The sequence below is a fragment of the Ixodes scapularis genome, unplaced genomic scaffold, assembly GCF_016920785.2.
Source record: "Ixodes scapularis isolate PalLabHiFi unplaced genomic scaffold, ASM1692078v2 PGA_scaffold11__112_contigs__length_91849675, whole genome shotgun sequence".
Classification (NCBI taxonomy): domain Eukaryota; kingdom Metazoa; phylum Arthropoda; class Arachnida; order Ixodida; family Ixodidae; genus Ixodes; species Ixodes scapularis.
In genome coordinates this window covers 58,535,836-58,555,031 of record NW_024609837.1, presented here as the reverse complement: position 1 = coordinate 58,555,031, position 19,196 = coordinate 58,535,836, and the positions used below count along the sequence as shown (strand labels likewise).

Below are 19,196 nucleotides of genomic sequence, written 5' to 3'. Positions count from 1 at the left end.
CGTGCGACAGCAAAACACTTGAACGGCAAAAAAAAGAAAAAACACGCATTGCCAAAGCTTTAAAACTACGTGCATACGTAGCCTTTACTGCATATTCCTACTAGATTAGCAAAAAAGGTGTCCCCCCCCCCCCCTAAAAAAAAAAACAACACTGACAAGCTTTTATTGCGAAAGCGTTAACTGTCCCATGAAGCGAACCGACGTCATCAGCTTTTAAAGCTGCGCCAAACGGCACCTTTCCCTGTCCAAATGGAGCGAAGCCTGTCGTTTGTAGCAGAAATCTGATGGATAGACTCCCAATGGCTGGCCCGCGTCATAGTCTCGAGGAACGACGCTCCCATTGGCTCTCAAGCGGCGTAGTTCCAAGGAACGCCACCAGAGAAGCTCTCTCTACAGCGGCGCTGCGGCCGGGCCGCCGGTAAGAGAAAGCGGCTGGCCGCGGAGCCTGGAGCTCGCACGGGCAGACTCCGGGGAGGTTGCACGGCCGAGCTCAGCACGGCGCGGCCACTTCACGAGAGCGCGCGCTCGGCCGTCGGGAGGCGCAAGCGGGTCGCGATTCAAAGCGTCTCAGGCGGCAAGAGGACGAGGTCCTTCGACAATGGGAGGCGGAAGCAATACGTCGCAGGCAGCATGCTTTTGCACTCACAACTCATAAGAAGTGCTTAGGTGTCCTCGGACTTTTTTTTTTTTTTGGCAAACACAGATTACGTAGTGCCGAAGGGTCATTCTTCGCTCAAATGTAGCGCTAGCTGGCTGAACCAGGTGCCCAGTTTCAGAACTATACACGTTATCTTACGCAAAAATTATACGTTTTTTTTTTTTTTTTTTTAGAGGATGTTGGTTGACTGAGCTCTCGAATTAGCTCTCGAATACACGGCGCTGAACACGAAAACCCGAACGGGAGAATTTTCAAAAAATCCCTTATGAGTTATTTAAATGACATAACGGTTAATGTTGAAACTCTGCCACCTTGTTCGGTCCGCCATATTTTGGAGGAGAATGAGCGTTTGGCATTGTGTAATTTACTTTTGCGATGAAAAAACACTAAATATTTATGAGGGACACCTTGTAAAACGAATGTTGCTAACAGAGAAAAAATAAATGGTTGGAAAGTCGGTTTGAGGTCTTCTATCCCAACACATATAGTTTTATTGATGTTGTCAAAACAGCGCTCGTCCCGTGTGTTTCTTCTTGGTCCTCGTCTGTTTTTCGCGCTATTTCCTACGATGAATCCCCACCAACTCGCCCAACTATCCATTCTTCTAAGTCTAAATAATTTTTATTGCTATTATTATTATTATTATTATTATTAATTTTTATTCATTACATAGATGTACTTCATCACTAATTTAGTGAATATCGATATTCAGCTGGGCCTAAAGGCGTGTTCACACATGCAGCGGAGCGCAACATAGATAGCGCTGACCTCGTGCTAAGCGCGTGCTGACGGGAGCGTTCACCAACTTTGTATCGCAGAGTCAAAACTGTTGCTCATGGCAGACGATAAGTAGCTGACGACACGTGAGGAGCGCTACATCAGCGCTTCGCTGCATGTGAGAACCGGCCTTAATGTTTGCGTTTATATTCTTGAAAATGTTTCAGTGCGACTATAGGCCTGTTCACACATGCAGCGGAGCGCTACAAGCATAGCGCTGACCTCGCGCTAAGCACGTGCCGACGGGAGCGTTCACCAGCTTTGTATCGCACCGTCAAAACTGCTGCCCATGGCAGACGATAAGTAGCTGACGGCACGTGAGTAGCGCTACATTAGCGCTTCGCTGCATGTGAGAACCGGCCTTATTTCTCTTGTGCTTTATCGTGTAGTTAACTTGCTCTTCTATCTCTGTTGTAATTCCAAAAACGCTGAAACAAAATAGTACAACAATGTCACTCGGTCGTCACTACAACATTTGGGTATACCTTGCTACACACGGATTTAAAGGGGCACTGAAGTCAATTCTGGAAAAGGTCGTTTTTGATCTTATATTCTTTGAAATCTGTTAGTTCTCGCATTTACCAAGTCCTATATTACAGAACCGCCTATTCATCTCGGAAAAAGAGAAAAAAATGTGAACTCTTTTTTCTCACGAACTACACTGGGTGGACGAATGAAAGCCCGACAGTACGCGCAGACTCCGAATGGGTGTATTATATCGTTTCGAACAGAGTCTGATAGGTACACATTCAGATAAGACTCCTCTTTTTCACCGTGGGCGAAGCCTTCGCTTCCAACTCGCCGACAAGCGCCCTTCGTCGACCACTTCACTGGAAAGATAATTGTTCCCAAAAAGGGCGTGTCGTCATCTTTGAACACGCTTTTAACGAGGAAATAAGCTGCGCCCGGTTGTGATTTCGGGCTTGTTGGGATGCTTAGAGCGTCTAGACTGAGCTGTCACCGCAAAAGGACAATCTCAGAATCGACTTCAGTGCCCCTTTGACGCAGGCCCAGATGTAATAGGTACACTTCCACAATGCTGAGCAAGGTCGCTAAATAATAAATTAACCCGCATATTTAGTGAGTCACATACTGACCACGTTCTCCTGTTTTTTTTTTTTTTTTTTTTTTTTTTTTTTTAGGGTGAGGAGGAGAGCGGGAGTTTTAAGAATAAGGGCAGGAGGCATGATTCCCGCCAGGCATTGGGGTGAGAGAAGACATCGTTCGCGTAGAATCGAATTTAATCGATTATGATCACTGTCGAGGCAAGAACGCGGCAGGATGTCTCTTGCGGGCGGCACACACGCCAGTTGACGTCCATCGTGCTTAGCCTGCACGTGCACGCTCGGGTTTCACGAGGCGCCGTTCTTATCTCGTCGGTGACTAGTTTATAGCGCTTAATAAAGCCACTAGATAATGGGGAAAGTAGCGCCAAGTTCCCTGTATGGTCGCCATTTTGGTTCATGGAATGAGCAGTTTCTTCCAGGGCCTCTCCATCCTTGATGGGCCGGTCTGAATTCGCTGGTGACGACGGGTAATTTTATAGAGAAGTCTATTACAGAGACAGGGGAAACAAGCGTACCAATGTTACTGTAAGATATATGTGGAGATAAGCATGATTGATAAGTTGATTGCATACATAGTTTCACAGACGCTTACGTTGGCGAGGAAAGCAGTCAGTTAAGTGTTGTTCCACAGCGATCTAGGCATGACTGGTAGGATGACGCTTTCAAAGCTTCCAAGATTTTAAGGAACCAAAATGGCGATTGCCATGGCATGAAGAGGGACCGATCAGCCTTGCGAGGTTTTGATCGTCTGTATGTTAGTATCAGCTTGTGATACTAAGATACAGAACTTCTCCAGAACTAACATATTTCAAGACTCTCCACTCTCTCCCGCCATTTCCGACTGGAACTCATTGCCCACGCACATTGTCCACAAAACTGAAAAAAAAAGAAAAGAAAATCGTGAAATGTGTTATTTATTTTTGCAAAATCTGTAGTTTTTTTTTTTTTTTGCTTTTGTTTTTATTGTTATGCATTATATTGTAAATACTCTATTGAGCTCTCTTGCTCTCTTGAGCATGTTTGAGGTAATATAACTGAGCTGAATGTCTGATGCTAGCAGGCAGGGAAGACAATGGCGCTACATTCCCGTGGAGGAACCATGTGACTTCGGTGCTTCATATTTCGTGAATTGGATTCACTAGTGACTCTCTTGTTTGCAGAAAACATGGAGGTTGCCTGCCAGTTCAAGGATAACATAACCCTATACCCGTTTGCGTTTCGGACCCACACGCACTCGCTCGGTGAGTGTGATGAAAGCACATTGGACACTTTGACAACTTCAGAAACAAAGGGCGTAGCAAGATACAGATTGTCATTATCACCCCTGATTCATGAGACTGTTACATTAGCCGTTTAGAACGTCGAGGAACGAAGCAAGAAGCGTGAACAAAATATGTCGCGGCTATTCCGGGTGTTCTGTTTTTTGTTTAAGCCTAACAGATTTGTTTTAAAAATGAAAGACGTTTACCACTTCCTGTAACGCCACATTAGAACGCAGCTTTTGAGGAGGAGGGGAGGGTACTGAGGGGAGAGTATGCCCTTCCTCCTCATTTGTACCCCTTCCTCCTCCCCTCCTCCTCCTCGCGTGCTTCTCCCCTCGACCCCTGCTCCTCCCCCTCCCTTCCTCTTCCTGATCCTCTCTTGAGGTATTCCGATTTTGCGATATACCGTGCTAAACAATCGGAGAAAGATGTATATATTCTGATATTCTCGCTGACCGCTTGTCCGGAGATAGGAAATGTAGTTCTCACATCTGGAAGCTTTACTCTGTCTAAGTTCTGCCGGTGCCAGGAAACAGGACAGCAGGACCCAGACGGGAGAACAAGACACCGTTAAAGTCAACACTTTGACAAAGCACGTTATTCTCTCGATGTCATCCTACTTGCTGTCGGCTCTGTCGAAGACTGCCCGAGGTTTTTGATTTCCTCAGCATTAGTCTTGAGCGTGCTTCCCCGAGATGGCACAGCAGAACAGCGAATGCACGTCCCTCGGGGTCAATGGGATGTTTTCCTGCAGGACCGGTATGAAGTTCTTCTTTGTCTTGCACGAAATATTCGGTGAGCTGCCATAAGCGAGAGATACAGAGCTACCATGAGCAAGCCGTTGTCGACCTTGGCGGCACAAAGTTCACCAACTTCGTCTGACGTGCCACAGAGATTGATGGGCACAAACCCTTACCCATGTAGATGGCCACTTGGACAACGAGTACACCACGTTTTCATGCGTGCCTCTCTGTGATTTATGAGTGGTGATATCACTTGCCTGCACAACGGGTAGCTGGCATCTCTCCTCCTCTTCCCTCCTCCTCCTCCTCCCTCCACCTCCTCCCCACTAAATCAGTAATCTTTGGAAGTACATTGAGCGCGTGAGAAGTAGTGCGCTAAAGTTACCACTTGTGCAGCGGGAGCGAAACTACCGGTGGGATAAGGCGCCCGCGCTATTTTTCCGTCTGTTATCGCAGCCCCAGCCTTGTGCCTGCTCCACGAGTGGTACAGTGCTAATCACACTTGTCTATAGACCGTTTTACTGAAAGAGGGCGAGAGAGAAAAGGGGAAAGGGCTACCGGCGCTTTCCTCCTTTCTGATTGTGTAGAAAGAGTGAAAGTCCCGGATGAGAGGCTTCGCCGCTGTTGGGTGTCTGCTGTGCGCGAACTTCGTTCGCGCTTTCTTTCCTGTTTTAAACTCGCAAACTTAATTAGAGCCAGAGGCTTCGATGGCAACAGTCCCCCGGTCATCGGGACACCATTGCTGGGTCATAGCGTGCAGGAATAAAAACAGAAAGCATAGAATACTGTCCGAGGACATAGCTTGCAAGGAATCCAGCAAGGCGAGAGCGCCTGCAATGTCTTTGGGCTTCATCGCTTTCCACATGACCCCTGTCTCCGGGGGCAGTGGATTGCGTCCGTAAACCGAAAAGGCGTTTCCTCAACGCCATCCTCTCGACTTCGCTCGGAACGTTTCGTGAATGGAGCGCGCACCGAACGCTGTACCACCGATGAACATGGGGTAAGCTCGCAATGTGCGTGCGAGTTTTCTCATGATAACTGCTGTTTCAGCTTGTAAAATTTCGTAACTTAATTTTATCTTAATAGTGATAATTTGCAGTGGTGACTGAATCGATTTTATCATCTACAACACTTAGTTGAAGGCTTATTTCCGCCGCCGGGATCTGCGTTTTCAAGCCCAGTGTGCACGCTTCTTTGTTTGAGTCATGGCATCAGCCAGTGTGGCGACGGGGGGAGCAGCGGCAGCGAACGTGCCAGCTATAGAAATTGGAGGTGACTACCCAAAATATTGCATCAAATAGTAAAATAATTCGTGGCTGCTTCGAGGCTTTCTGCGGTTCGATAAAAGTACATCTAGAGCGTCTTCGTCGTTCATTCACAAGGAAATATAAGAACAGGGGCACGAAGATAAAAACAGCACACCAAGACGATATGTAGCAGCTCCGGGCGTTTACAAAGTTAATTGAGGTTCCCGTTTCATGTATCGCTTGTTGATTACAACTAAAAGCGGCTCCGTTGAAATAGGCCCATTGCAAGCAAAAATGTATAAATGGTTCATCATTTCCAGTCATGCGGAAAGCAACGGAGCTTAAAAACATTCCAGCCGTACTTGCCTTGCCGGATTCCATGCAAGCTACATATAAGCCCTCGGACAGTATTCGACGCTTTCTGTCGTTATTCGTGCACCCTATCACCCAGCAATGGTGTCCCGATGACCGGGGGACTGTCGCCATCCAAGACCATGGCTCTAATTAAGTTTGGGAGTTTGAAACGTAGAAGAAAGCGCGAACAAAGTTGGAGCACTGCAGACGCCCAACACCGGCCATGCCTCTCATCCAGGACTTCCACTCTTTCTACACAATCAGAAAGGGGGAAAGCGCCGGTAGCCCTTTCCCCTTTTCTCTCTCGCTCTCAAAATGGCGCGAGCGTGCGGCTTTCTCCGAGGAGCGCTAGACTGGTGCCATTCGCGGAAACTAAGCTAGTCACTTGGCGCAACATGGAACGGCCCGCTCGAGGGGTGTCCTGCCCACTCTATCAGCTTGATAAGCGATAAAAGTAAAGTGCTTTATGATATATTTTTGTTTTTTGATGACGACATCGTTGATACGTTTTCATGCTTTGGTGTGTTTATTGTTCGAGCAATGATGTTTGTAAAAAGCGTGCGAGCAGCCTTCCGCGTTCGCCGCCAGCTGATAGAGTGGGCAGGACACCCCTCGAGCGGGCCATTCCATGGTGCGCCACGTGATTGGCTTTGCTTCCGTGAATGCCACCAGTCTAGCGCTCCCCGGAGAAAGCCGCACGCTCGCGCGTTATAAACAAGTGTGATTAGCACTGTACCTTCAGCACCCTACCACGCTTTCCACGCGCTCAAAGTATTTCCTAGAAGTATTGATTTAGTGGTTTTCGATGACGCTCTGTAAGTTTTTAATTGGAACCACATGCCTATATTCACTAATTAAAAAGTTAATTCAACAAATTTACCTCTTTAGCCGACTGATCGTTATGATTAGCCCCGTATATTATGTCCCCCTGGCCGTAACCTCTCCTGCACAAATCGCGTAAGTGTAGTTTCCACGGCTTTCCTAAAACAAATCTGTTAATTAAGCTTTAAAAAAACACCTTATATTACACCACGGTTCATTAGTAAACTTAACCTAAACATATGATAAGTCGGACAATGAAGACAGCCCTTAAAGATGTAACCTCATGTTCGCAGCTCCTATCTAAGCCAGGGGCAAAGCTGAATGCCAATGATCATGGCATAGCCACTGCACTGTACCCTACTTTCCATAGTCAAGACAAACACCATGACTGACAGTCGCAGATTAATACAACTTCAACACGAAAGAAAACCTGCTGCCCCTAAAGAAAAAAAGAAATCAAATTTATGTTTTAATTTTGTAACAACCTGGTAATTGGCTCCAGCGAGCAGAAACGATAAATTAAAAAAAGAATATGATGCATTCAGGAAAAGATAAGTATAAAAAAATTACAAGGCATTCCACTTTGTGAAGGTAGATGACCAGCGAAGCTGTTTAACACACGACACAGGCGTTAGTGTTTGCCGCCCGCTGCCGCCGCTGACATTGTCGTTGCCGTTCTCGCCCTTGCTCTTCGTAGGCGCGTTGCTCTTCGAGAGTCCGGACTATACGCGGCCTCCCCATTACGACGAGGGAAGTGAAATTGAAAATAGAGAACGGAAACTTGTCTTTCTGGTTCTTCATATAAATTTGCGTTGACGACTATCGCCTCCCCGAGGAGCCAGAGGAAACTAGACACGCGTGACGGGACCACCACACCGGGAGAGTGGAAGAAAAGGAAACCATGCACGCAAGCGCTTGGAGCGACGACAAAGAGAAGGCGGTGCGAGTTTTTGTTGACGCACACGAAAAATACACGAAACCCTATCCATAGACCGCCTAGACCGCGCAACGGGACCGCCACTCCGGGAGAACGGAAGGAACTAGGCAGGCAAGCGCTTGGAACAACGACAGAGAGAGGGCGCTGCGATTTCCGTTGACGTACACGAAAAATCCACGGAACCCTAGCCATAAACAGCTTCGCTGTAAAAGGGTCAAGGACACGCTGACAGAGTAAACATAGGGACGGACGAGATGACACGCCAAACAAGTCGCCCGTCCGTCAGTATGTTCCTCCTTTCGGTAAAGCGCAATTGCACCAACGTACTCACCTTCTGGACTTGAAGGGCAAAGAGAGGTGCATATCTAGTAGTCATTATTATAGTAAATCTTACGATGACGTCATTTCTAGGGAAATTGGTGACTGGTTACGTGGTGAAGAACGGGACCTGGATCAACATCGGCAAGCACAATCCTCTCGAAGCCCAAGTGAATTCATTCGTTTTTTTATTCGTAAAAATGATATAGAATTTTCTGCGCATATGCAAGAAAGTCACCAAGGTATCTTTCTAAGTGCTTACTTGCTTTTCCAGATGTTTTATCCTGCTAAAAGTGCCGTAACAATTGTCAGGGGAGACATCTTGGTAAGGAAATTGTAGCGTGACATTGTTGCTTTATTTTTAGTCCTTGTTTCCTCGATTGTCGAGTCACAGTGGCTGTAGTTAAAAGAAGGCGTTTCCAAATTGTAAGCTCAAACAATTGAGGGGATTATTTTCTTATAATTTCCTAATTCACTTGTCCACAATAGGGTGTTATCACTGACGTAATTTCGTCCACCATTTTGTTGTTGCGAACTGTATGGCGTGTGCCAAACTCGAGCATTTCAAGGATTTACATGCCTTCTGAAATGCGTAGAGCGCCGCTGACGCTATTTCAACCGGTTACGATGTAATCCTTCAACGTAGTAAATTTGTTTGAGAAAATAAACTAACAACAAAATGGCGGATTGACGTCATGTGCAAACAACCTATATGTGAACAAGTATTATTGCTTGAAGTGAGAATATCATTGATTACTTTAGGAATTTCAAGGCATTATTGCACTTGATGGAACTAAAAAAAATTATTAGCCTTTTTTTGCGACATTGCTTATACCTACCTCTATATTAAGAATGCTCTCTGGGGACTTCATAGTAAATGACAGGGGAACTCCTCCCACCCCTTTCCACTTTAGCAGAGCGAACGCTAGAAGGGAGGTGGGCAGAGCTTCCCCCGAACTCCTAACCTGCCACCGACTATAGGGTCATCTGTATGTCTGAGGCAGGTGACACCGAGGCTGTACTTCTTGCTCTTTGGAGTGCTTTACTCTTACAGCTGACATTTCTTTAATTAGAACAAATAAAATTGAATATATGACCTCACTTGTTTAACTTACTCATTGCAGGCAGCACGCTGCTCCATGTACAATTATAGGAGCAGAGACACCTATGACGGGTAATGATTTGTTGATTGATTTACGCAGATACCTGCTGTGCCTTTTGACATTCATTATGCAGGAAACCATAAAAAACTAAACATTACTTTTTTTAAAGATTTAACAAATTAGCGCACTGCGATGGACACGTGTGCAGCAGAGCAGTGACCGAGAACTGTTTCGCCGATTCTTCAAATGGGTTCATTCTGAAGCTCTTTACGTGCCCGTAAAACAGGGGTATTGATGTCGACTCAAATAATAGTGTGCTCAATTTGACTGGGCTTTCGAGTTTAATGGAAATATTCGAGGTTTATAGATACTTCTGCGTAGTTTTGATGTTTGCTAGGGCAACGCCTCCTACGGGGCGTTATTTATTTATTTATTTATTTTATTTTTAGGCTTCATGGGTTTGTTTTAATAAAAGCCGTGAAAGCTGTACTAATGCCGCTTGAGCCAATGAGTAATATGGTCACGGGCAGAATTTTTTCGAGGAGGGAGGGAGGCAGCCCCCTTATGGCGCACCGTGAATTCACGAGGGCGCCCATCAAACCATTCGGCCAATCTTGGCCGCGACACAATCACATGGTCGTGTTGCCGCGGGGCCGATCGGGATCTCGAATTCGGCTCCCGACGCGCCGCTTTCTCTCCTAGCCACTGGAGGGCGCTGCAGTGAAAAAACAAGTGAAAAAAAAGAACATACAGAGTGAAGTACCAGGAAATTGATACAGTGTGCACTGCTTGTGGAGAGGAGGACGAGACGGCTGAGCACTTGATACTCTACTGTAAAGGGCTTCACCCTATGCCTACCGAAGACAACATAGATTTAATAAAGTCATTGGGTTTTAGAGACAGCGAAGGGAGAGTGGATTTCAAGACTGTAGAGATTACCAAGCAAAGATTAAGTGAATGGTGGCAGAAATCGAGAGAAAACTAGGTATTTTCTTATCCACTGATGGCAAGGGGGTTTCATAGCCTCACTTTCTTTGCACTGCGGAGTGAATATAGATTTCACATTTAAATATTCTAAGCTTAAAGGGTAAAACAAAATGGCTAGGTGGCGTAAGCTACCGCCCGATCCAAAGGGCTCAGCCGTATTCATCCATCCATCCATCCATCGAGGGACTTTACCCCGTGGCAGACGAGGAGAAACCTCCTCGCCCATCGATAGATATACTCGGTGGGGCAGGGGGCGAGAGGCCTCTAAGAACTCCGGACGCGACCGAGACGCAGGCACTGGCAGGCAAGTGGGTGGCGACCGGTTCTAGGATATCGCGGGACGCGAGGCCTAAGGGCCTTCGTTGTGTTTAGCTTTAGGCTTAACGTGCATTTGTAAATAATTGTGTAATGTAGCTTGTATTTGTAGTTTAGATTGAGTGTTTTGTAGTGTTGTGTTTTATTGTACCAATAAACTGGGAGCGGAATCCCGCTCCCGTGAAAGAACCAGGCTGGACTCGGGTTGTTGACGGACCACGTGGGAAACGGCGAATCGGCGGCGGTACGCGAATTCCCACACCCCGTATTACGTCTATTTCCCTGGCTACGCCACTGGTCAGGGGAACATAATGTAGAGCTCTAACTGTCATGATAAGTAGGCTATTTAACTAAGATATGTTAAATAAATTTATTTTGTGAAAATATACGTATGGTTCCAAAGATAAACTTGTTGAGCGTTATCGAGAACCACTAAATTGTTCACTTGTAGGGGGACTTGGAGCACGTGGTAAGCACGGTAGAGCGCTGAAGTTACCACTCGCGCAGCAGGAGTATAACTCCCGTGCTTCCCACGAGCTCAAAGTCTTCGAATCACCGACGTAGTGAGTGGTTATCGACAACGCTCAGCAAATTTCTAATTTTAACCATAAAGTTCAATTTCACCTACTTAAAAGTTAACAAATTTTAGCTAGTTATTTGACTTTTCGTGGCCGTATAACTCACCTAGGGTGACCACCTTCATGCTAGCGAAATGCGGGACAAGCGGGGCTGGGGGGGAGGTAAGGTAGAGGAAATTTATTAACACGCACACCACGAACCGAGCCTATGTTAACACATTTAATATCATGTGGTGTTCATACACCTACTAATTCTATTGGAGCAATTAAGCTGAAGTACCTCGCACTCCTAGTGATATGTATTCTATGCCAAATATGTTATTAAATGTGCTGAAAGTCGAAAACATAAAAATCGACTGTAGCAGAACTCAACGCAGATGGAAATAAGACAGTAAATCTTTTTCAGGTTATTGTTTCCTGTAAACGCTGACTTTTATCAACATGTTCATATGCAAATTTTAAACATTGTTACTTTTCGACTGTTGTGAGTTGCAGGCTTTTTTGCCTTGTGTAATTGTGTTCAATATTTAAAAAAAAAAAAACGCAGCACCTCCTTTCGTTTTACACAGCGGTTTGAAAATAATTACAATATTTTATATTTAAACTTTTAGCGAGCAATTTTCTTTTTTAAAATATTTTGCCACCAAGGGGAGATGCAGAACGGCGCATGCGCGTCGGGTCTCCTACAAAAACGACGGTCGCTTCCCGCAATGCTTGGAGAGAAAATGGCGTACCATTGCGATTCGCACGATCACCCAGCGACCTCCGCGCCGTTCTTCGGCAGCACGAGTTTCAGAGTGAATTATATGACACTGTGAAATGCGGGACATTCAGAAGATTTGGGAATTTCTCGCGGGACGCGGGACACGAGCCCTCAATGCGGTAAAGTGCCGCGAGTACGGGACGGGTGGTCACCCTAAACTCATCTGTACAAACCGCATCAGTGTAGCTTCTATGGCTATTATTTTAAAAACAAATCTGTATAGCCTAAAAAAAAAAGTGAAAGCCGTTTAGAACTTCCTGTAACACCGAATTAGAGCGCAGCTCTTGAGGAGGAGGAGGGAAGGGTACTGGGAGGTGAAGTGACCTGGGGGGGGGGGTCACGTGACCTTGGGGAGTCACGTGACCATGCCGATGATGTCATCAGTGACGTCACTGATGACGTCATCAGTGACGATGACGATGCGGTCTCCGATGACGTCATCAGCGATGATGACGATGCGGATGTCGGTGACGTCATCAGTGACGTCACTGATGACGTCATCTGTGATGATGACGATGCGGATGCCCCCCGAAGTCACGTGACCTGGGGGTGTCACGTGACTTCGGGGGGGGGGTCACGTGACCTCGGGGGGGTCACGTGACTTTGGGTGTCACGTGACCTTAGGGTGACCTTGGGGGTCACGTGACCTTGGGATGACCTTGGGGCCACGTGACCTTGGGATGACCTTGGTTACGCCGACGCCGACGGCGACGCCGCTCAAGCCGGGAACGGGCCCCTAAGAGCTGCGCTCTAAAACACCCTGCACAACAAGGCCATACTGCTGACTCTCCCACGTCAACTACTGGAGGCCAGCGCGAGACACGGACCGGATGCGACTGTGACGTCAGCGTTCGGCCGGAACTCGTGTCTAATCAGTGAGGACCCGAGTCTGAGCCGAACAACGCTGACGCAGCACTCGTCGCCGAACCGTGCTCCGGGTTGGCCTCTTTATCTGACGTCGAAAACATCAGCACTACCGGCCTTGCCGCTCCAGAGGTCACTGCACTGCCAATAGATGGCTTGCACTGACGTCACATCACATACTTTTGACCACCATGTAAGAGGAGGAGAGGGAAGCTACTTTGTAAGAATTTTGAGTGACGGGTTAATCTTCTATACATGCCTTGCACCTACGTCACATGATGATGTCGAACACCGGTATCCACCATGCTGGTGGTTGACTCGACGGCCCTTCGCTAGCGTGACGTCACTTGCAAGGCATGTATAATCTTCTGGGAGGAAAATAGCGACGTCTGCACAAATACGGGAGTCCCAAAGGAGAATCCTGATAAGAGGGGAGCTCCTTCTTCCCCTATTCTCTGGTCGTTATCGAAGTGCTCTTTGAATGACACCATGTGCGAGTCATGTATACATCATACAAGAGACAGTGTGCACACACTCTCTGTGCCGTATTTCTTCCTTGTACGACAGACCTGTCACATTGATTATACAGATAGTGTCGTAGACATGTCCGAAGCATACACGCATGTGTATGAATCAAACACGCTTGGCCGTGTCTTTTGCAAAGATGTTTGAGCAGTGTGACATGGTCACCCTGCGTACCATGAAGTGAAATTTAAAGAGCTGCAGAAGTCGCGATGCGAAAATCCTGTTTTTTAAGCCCCTTGTGGGGCAGCCTACGACCGGCTGCATTGCTGCATCGCAGGCAGTCACCAAACTGGTCTCGTCTCGAGGCCCGTTCACACACTTGCAGCCGAGTACGACCGACTAATACCCCATTCGCACGGCCAGCCTAAAGATACCTTTAACATAGATCCCTTTGCAATCGCTGAATCAGCCCACTCTCTTGGGTCGCGAGCACTTGTCACGCGCGGAAGATCGAGAAGTGATTCACCGCTCATTATAAGGGTCCTTTAGCAAAAGGAACCTTCACGACCGTGTAAATGGGGTATTAGACAAGACCGGTTTTTACGCCTCTCCTGCGACGGCTCACGACCGGATGCGCTGCTGCGGAGCTGGTTGTAAGCCGTCACAAGAGGATTAAAAACCGGTCTTGTCTCAGTCGGTCGTGGTCACGGTGTAAGATACACTCTTTAGGTGAGGACATGACGTGGGCTGGACACGCGGTGCGAAGAATCAGATAGTGTTCATTCGACGGGCATCCGAAAGGCTGCATTATTCCGCGGCCACCGTGGATGGATGGATGGATGATGGATGGATGAATACGGCTGAGCCCTTTGGATCGGGCGGTAGCTTACGCCACCTAGCCATTTTGTTTTACCATTTAAGCTTAGAATATTTAAATGTGAAATCTATATTCACTCCGCAGTGCAAAGAAAGTGAGGCTATGAAACCCCCTTGCCATCAGTGAATAAGAAAATACCTAGTTTTCTCTCGATTTCTGCCACCATTCACTTAATGTTTGCTTGGTAATCTCTACAGTCTTGAAATCCACTCTCCCTTCGCTGTCTCTAAAACCCAATGACTTTATTAAATCTATGTTGTCTTCGGTAGGCATAGGGTGAAGCCCTTTACAGTAGAGTATCAAGTGCTCAGCCGTCTCGTCCTCCTCTCCACAAACAGTGCACACTGTATCAATTTCCTGGTACTTCACTCTGTATGTTCTGGTTCGCAGAACACCCGTCCTCGCCTCAAACAGCAACCCTAGTAGCACCATATGTTGCCATAACGTAACTGGAATGTCACAAATGTAATGTAACGTTGGGGCACATTTGGGTATGTTATAGCAATGTTTGAAAACTAACGTAACAGAAACGTTCTCCTGTAACATTGTTTGAATGTCACTGAACGTCATGTAACGTTACATCACATAGGCAAACGTTCCAGGAATGTTAGAGAAGCAACATTGGAGCAACGTTTAGAAATAACCTCTTGGTAACATTTCCATCCTGACATACGGGCAATGTTATGCAGCGATGTTGGCCTAATGTGACGAAATGTGACGCATCACCACATCACACGGAGGCTGGTCAAGGATACACGAAGATACCAAACTTATAATAGTTCAATGTTGATTCTCTTGTTCAAACATTTTTATTTTTTTACAAACAGAAAGACCGCTCTAATGCTTGTGACGGGCGTGTTTGAAACAAATGTTCAAAATGTACCCTGGAAAGATTGCAGAAAATTAAAAAAATATCTGTCCAAAAGGTTTATGATAAAATTGAATTCATTTGTGTGTATGGCATTTCCTTGCTTCCAATATTCACGAGCTAGCATGCACCCTCATCATAGCTTTTAGGTTAAGGTCATTCGAATGTCCAGCTTTTGGAACGCATGCTAAAGATAACAAGAGGGTGAAGTCATGGGGTGTTATTGTGTTATCAAAGGTGGAAAACTCGCGCTGGTGACGCGACGACCCAAAGACCTCCCGAACATGTATAGGATGGCATGAGAGTCGTAGCCTGTAAATTAATTTGGAACATGTAGCTAGCTAAAATTATCACCAAAAGTGTATTTTAGTTGTGTGCTCTATTGCGTTATTTTCGAAGCGTAGCTCTGTTTCTGTGAAAAATACGAACATGATTACCCTACGGCCAGGTCGCAGAGAGCTCTTGGGGTCGACCGACTGCTCTATCCGACCCGAGCTTGCTGCAAAATGATTTCTACTATTTAAAATAGAAGCGAGGACTAATTTCACGACGGACTCGGGTCAAATCGAGCGACTGGGTGGTTCTTACTCTCGCCCTGTCTAGGTTGTCTGCGCCAGTGCTTGCCATAGAGATTTAGAGAAATCTTGGAGCGTGCAGTATAAGATACACCCTGGTTGAAAATTTGAAATAGTTACATGCAGAAGCTCATATTTCAGTCCAATTTACAGCTCAGCACTCTATTCGGAAAACTCAAAAAGTGGCGGCTCATTGCAGCACACTGCAAGTGAGACGACTGGCGGTAGCCATTGTCTCATAGACAGAGGAGGGGAAAAGGGAGACGGTTGAGGGGGAAGGTGAGCGATGAGATGGGAAGGAGAATAGAGGCAGGAAGAAAGAGGTCAAGTATGAAGTTCGAAGTCTAAAAACACATGCTCACACAAGGAAGAGAGGAGACAAAAGGAAAAGGGGAATGAGGATGAGAGGCTGAGGGAGCATGAAGAGAAAGATGAAGAGAAGTGGGGCAGGGAGGAGCAAGATCAGAGGGAGGAGAGAGGAAAGAGGGGAGGAAGAGCACACAGAGGGAATATGAGACCAATGGGGGAGAAGGAGTGGAGGGGAATGAGGAGATGGGACGGGGTGGGGCCAGGTAAGACGTAAAACATCGCAGGTCATAGGCCTCGGTTGCATCAGGGGTGGAACTCATGAAATGTGCTTGGGAGCAGCCACGGGAGCAGCTAAAACAGCTGTTTTGGAGCAGGTTGGGAGCAGCTAAAACTACACTCTGGAGCAGGCTAGGAGCAGCTCAAATCAGTTTTCATTGCACTCCAGCTTATGTCTTAGACAAGCACGGGAGCAATTTCAGTTGTGCTTAGCAGCCCAGATAAACATGAGTGGTTAGGGACCTAGGCAGATGGGATAACAGTGTAACAGATGCGAAAAATTGGAACTTTGTGAGCCTTGATATTTTCCGAGTGGCTTTCAGCTGCTCAAAATGCAAACCAGCACCGCTTATCGCACAGTCCACACGTCCTCGACAGAGTGATTTTATGTGCGAACCACGTGACGTGCGTAAGCAACGGACGTGCAGTTGCGCGGAAGAACAGGGAAACAAATTTCGAGTTTCTCATATTGCGCAACTCAATATCGCAACAAAATTCGAGTTTATCCTATTGTGCAACTCAATATCGAAGCAGCAGACTACGATTAACGGAGTTATCGTATTCGAAGCGATAAGCAGGAGCAAGGTAATGCCGAGCAGATCGACCGCTCGCGTGAGAGCTGCTGGCCGGCAAGGTTTCGGATCGGACTGCGTTTCAGATCTATCAAATCACGATTTATCTTGCAGGAATGCGGTTCCAACTTCTAACGATGAAGTGCTAGAAGGAATCTTTTGCTCATTTGTTTTCAACTGACTGGCGTCCGGATCCCGGGCTGCGGAGCCTCAGGCAATCTGACGCTTAACGACTCGACCTCACCTCGACCGACTTGTTTAACCGCTTATGGTTGAAGAATAACAATCCAGAGGCAGATGGTGTAGCGCTTGGAATCCGAACCCCGAATTTTTTTCGCACACTTCCTACTCGGGATACACAGGGAGAATAAAGAGAAAAAAAGGATTGCAAGGCCGACCAAGCTAAACGCGATCATTGTTGCCAATCGAGTCGATAGAAACCGAAACCAAGACAAAATACAATTTTTTTGGCGCACGTTTTCCAATTTGGTGCATAATGGCGCGAGGTATTGGCTGTGGCGCAGTTTCCGAAACATGGCGCAGGATGGCGCAGACAAATGCGTCTGGCGCAAAATGGCGCAAATGGCGCAGCCGTTCCACCCCTGTTGCATGGACACAAGATCACACCTCCCCGACCACTCAAAATGAAGAGCCATATGCAGCTGCCACCAAAAAGAAAAGGTCAAAGGCCATGAACATAGAATCACTCAAACGAGAGAGAAGGGGGAAGAGGGGAGGAAAGATGAGTAGGATGGGTAGCAGGAAGAGGAAGGTGGACAAGAGAGTAGAGGAAGAGGGGAGGGAGGAATAAGGAGACCGAGGAGATAGAAGGGGAGATGGCGAGGAGGAGCAGTCAAGGGTCCGAAGTCGAGATCAAAGGTCAAAGGCAACGAACATATAATCCTATGAAGGTGGGGAAGGGGGGGCCACAAACATTAAATCATGCGAGGAAATGAGGAGTGAAAGGTTAGAAAAGGCAACATAGGAGAGATGGGACGGGAATGGGGTGAGATTAAAGAAAAGTGAGTGAGAGGGGGGGGGGGGGGGGGGGGGAGGGGCAGGTAGGAAGGAGATCTAGCATCAAGGGCCACGGATACAAGGACGCACTCCGCCGACCACTCAAAATGAAGGGCCCCAAGGGGGGAGGCACTCACTTTATCAAGTGACGTGTTAGCGAATGTCCACGTTTCACCGAATGACACTTTAGCGAAAATTCGGACGCTGCGAAGCGGCGTTCTCGGGTGGGCCAAGTGGGTTCACATTTTTGTAATGAGCCGCCGCAGACTCGCCGCGCGGCGGATGGGTTAACGCGCGCCCCCGTTATTCGCTAAAACGTCGATTCGCTCAAATGCCGCTGTTCGCTAAAACGTCATTCGCTCATCTAATATGGACCCTAATTATAATGAAACGAGTATAATCGCACACACATTGTTAGCCCCCGTTCACTTCTCGCCAAAGAGCCGTCGACACGAGAACATATTTGAGCTTGAGGCTTCGAAGCTCGCTCTGCGTGGACCACTCTTTGCCTACATTTGTTATCTGGACACATCACAATGGCACAGCACAGTCGCATAGCCACGGTACTACCGTTTCGATGTTAACAGTTCACTATCGTTACCGATATTACGGTCGAGGTCATCCACTGATCACTGCAAGGACTGCAAGACGTTGCAAGATCGCCATCGTCCGCCATGATTGCACACTAGTACGGCATCACGGTTATGGCTGTACGGCTTATACCAATTTCCAATTTCTCCAATCGATGTAATGTTTTATAACTCTTAAAAAAAAACTTATTTTAGTACTGTCAGACAGATTTCCACAGTTTATTCCACTGATCTCTATGACAGTGGTTTATTCCTACTTGAAACTTCATGTTTAGTCGTTTACTCGTTTACGCACACTGTTGACAAGCCAAGACGCCAAGAGTGCAAGTAGCTCAAGCCAAGCAAGGTCGAAGCCAGGTTGACCACGTGACCGTATCAGCCGAGTGCAGCTGTAGCCTCCACCATGGTAAGGAAAAACTAGCGCCACGAGGCGCTAGTGGCAGAAAGGCGAACATACGTCTGGTCGGAGATTAAAATCGGTCTCCAAAGGCTGCCAGATGGCGCCACCACTGCCGTTGGCGTGCGCCCTCCGTCCTCCTCCTCCCCCTCCCTCCCTCCCTCCCCCCCCCCCCCCCCCCCCCCCTGGGGTTCTTATTTTTGTTTTTATTTTTCTGGTTTGTTTGCGAGGCTGGTGCCGCGCCGACCGCTGTGAGCGGCCAGCACGGCACCGGTCTAGCAGACGAGCCGCGCGCGATATACTTCACAACAACTGCGCTTCACGTGATATTACCAGTGCAATCAAACAGAAACAGCACGTTCATTGAAATGTATTTTTTTATTGAACCCCATTCAAATGAGTTGCGGTACTTCAAACACGCATCTACAAACTCCGTTGGCAGTCCACCGCCCTCA

General features: G+C 47.2%; 1 protein-coding gene across 1 annotated transcript in view; it reads left to right on the top strand.

Moving 5' to 3' along the window:
- LOC115308870 (peptidylglycine alpha-hydroxylating monooxygenase-like) overlaps positions 1-19,196 on the top strand; it is a 51,485-nt gene that overhangs the window by 24,227 nt on the left and 8,062 nt on the right. The window contains exons 6-10 of the mRNA XM_042289010.1: positions 2,578-2,642; positions 3,663-3,743; positions 8,279-8,355; positions 8,460-8,510; positions 9,310-9,359. Coding sequence (XP_042144944.1) covers positions 2,578-2,642; positions 3,663-3,743; positions 8,279-8,355; positions 8,460-8,510; positions 9,310-9,359 — 324 coding nt within the window. The remainder of the gene's footprint in view (positions 1-2,577; positions 2,643-3,662; positions 3,744-8,278; positions 8,356-8,459; positions 8,511-9,309; positions 9,360-19,196) is intronic.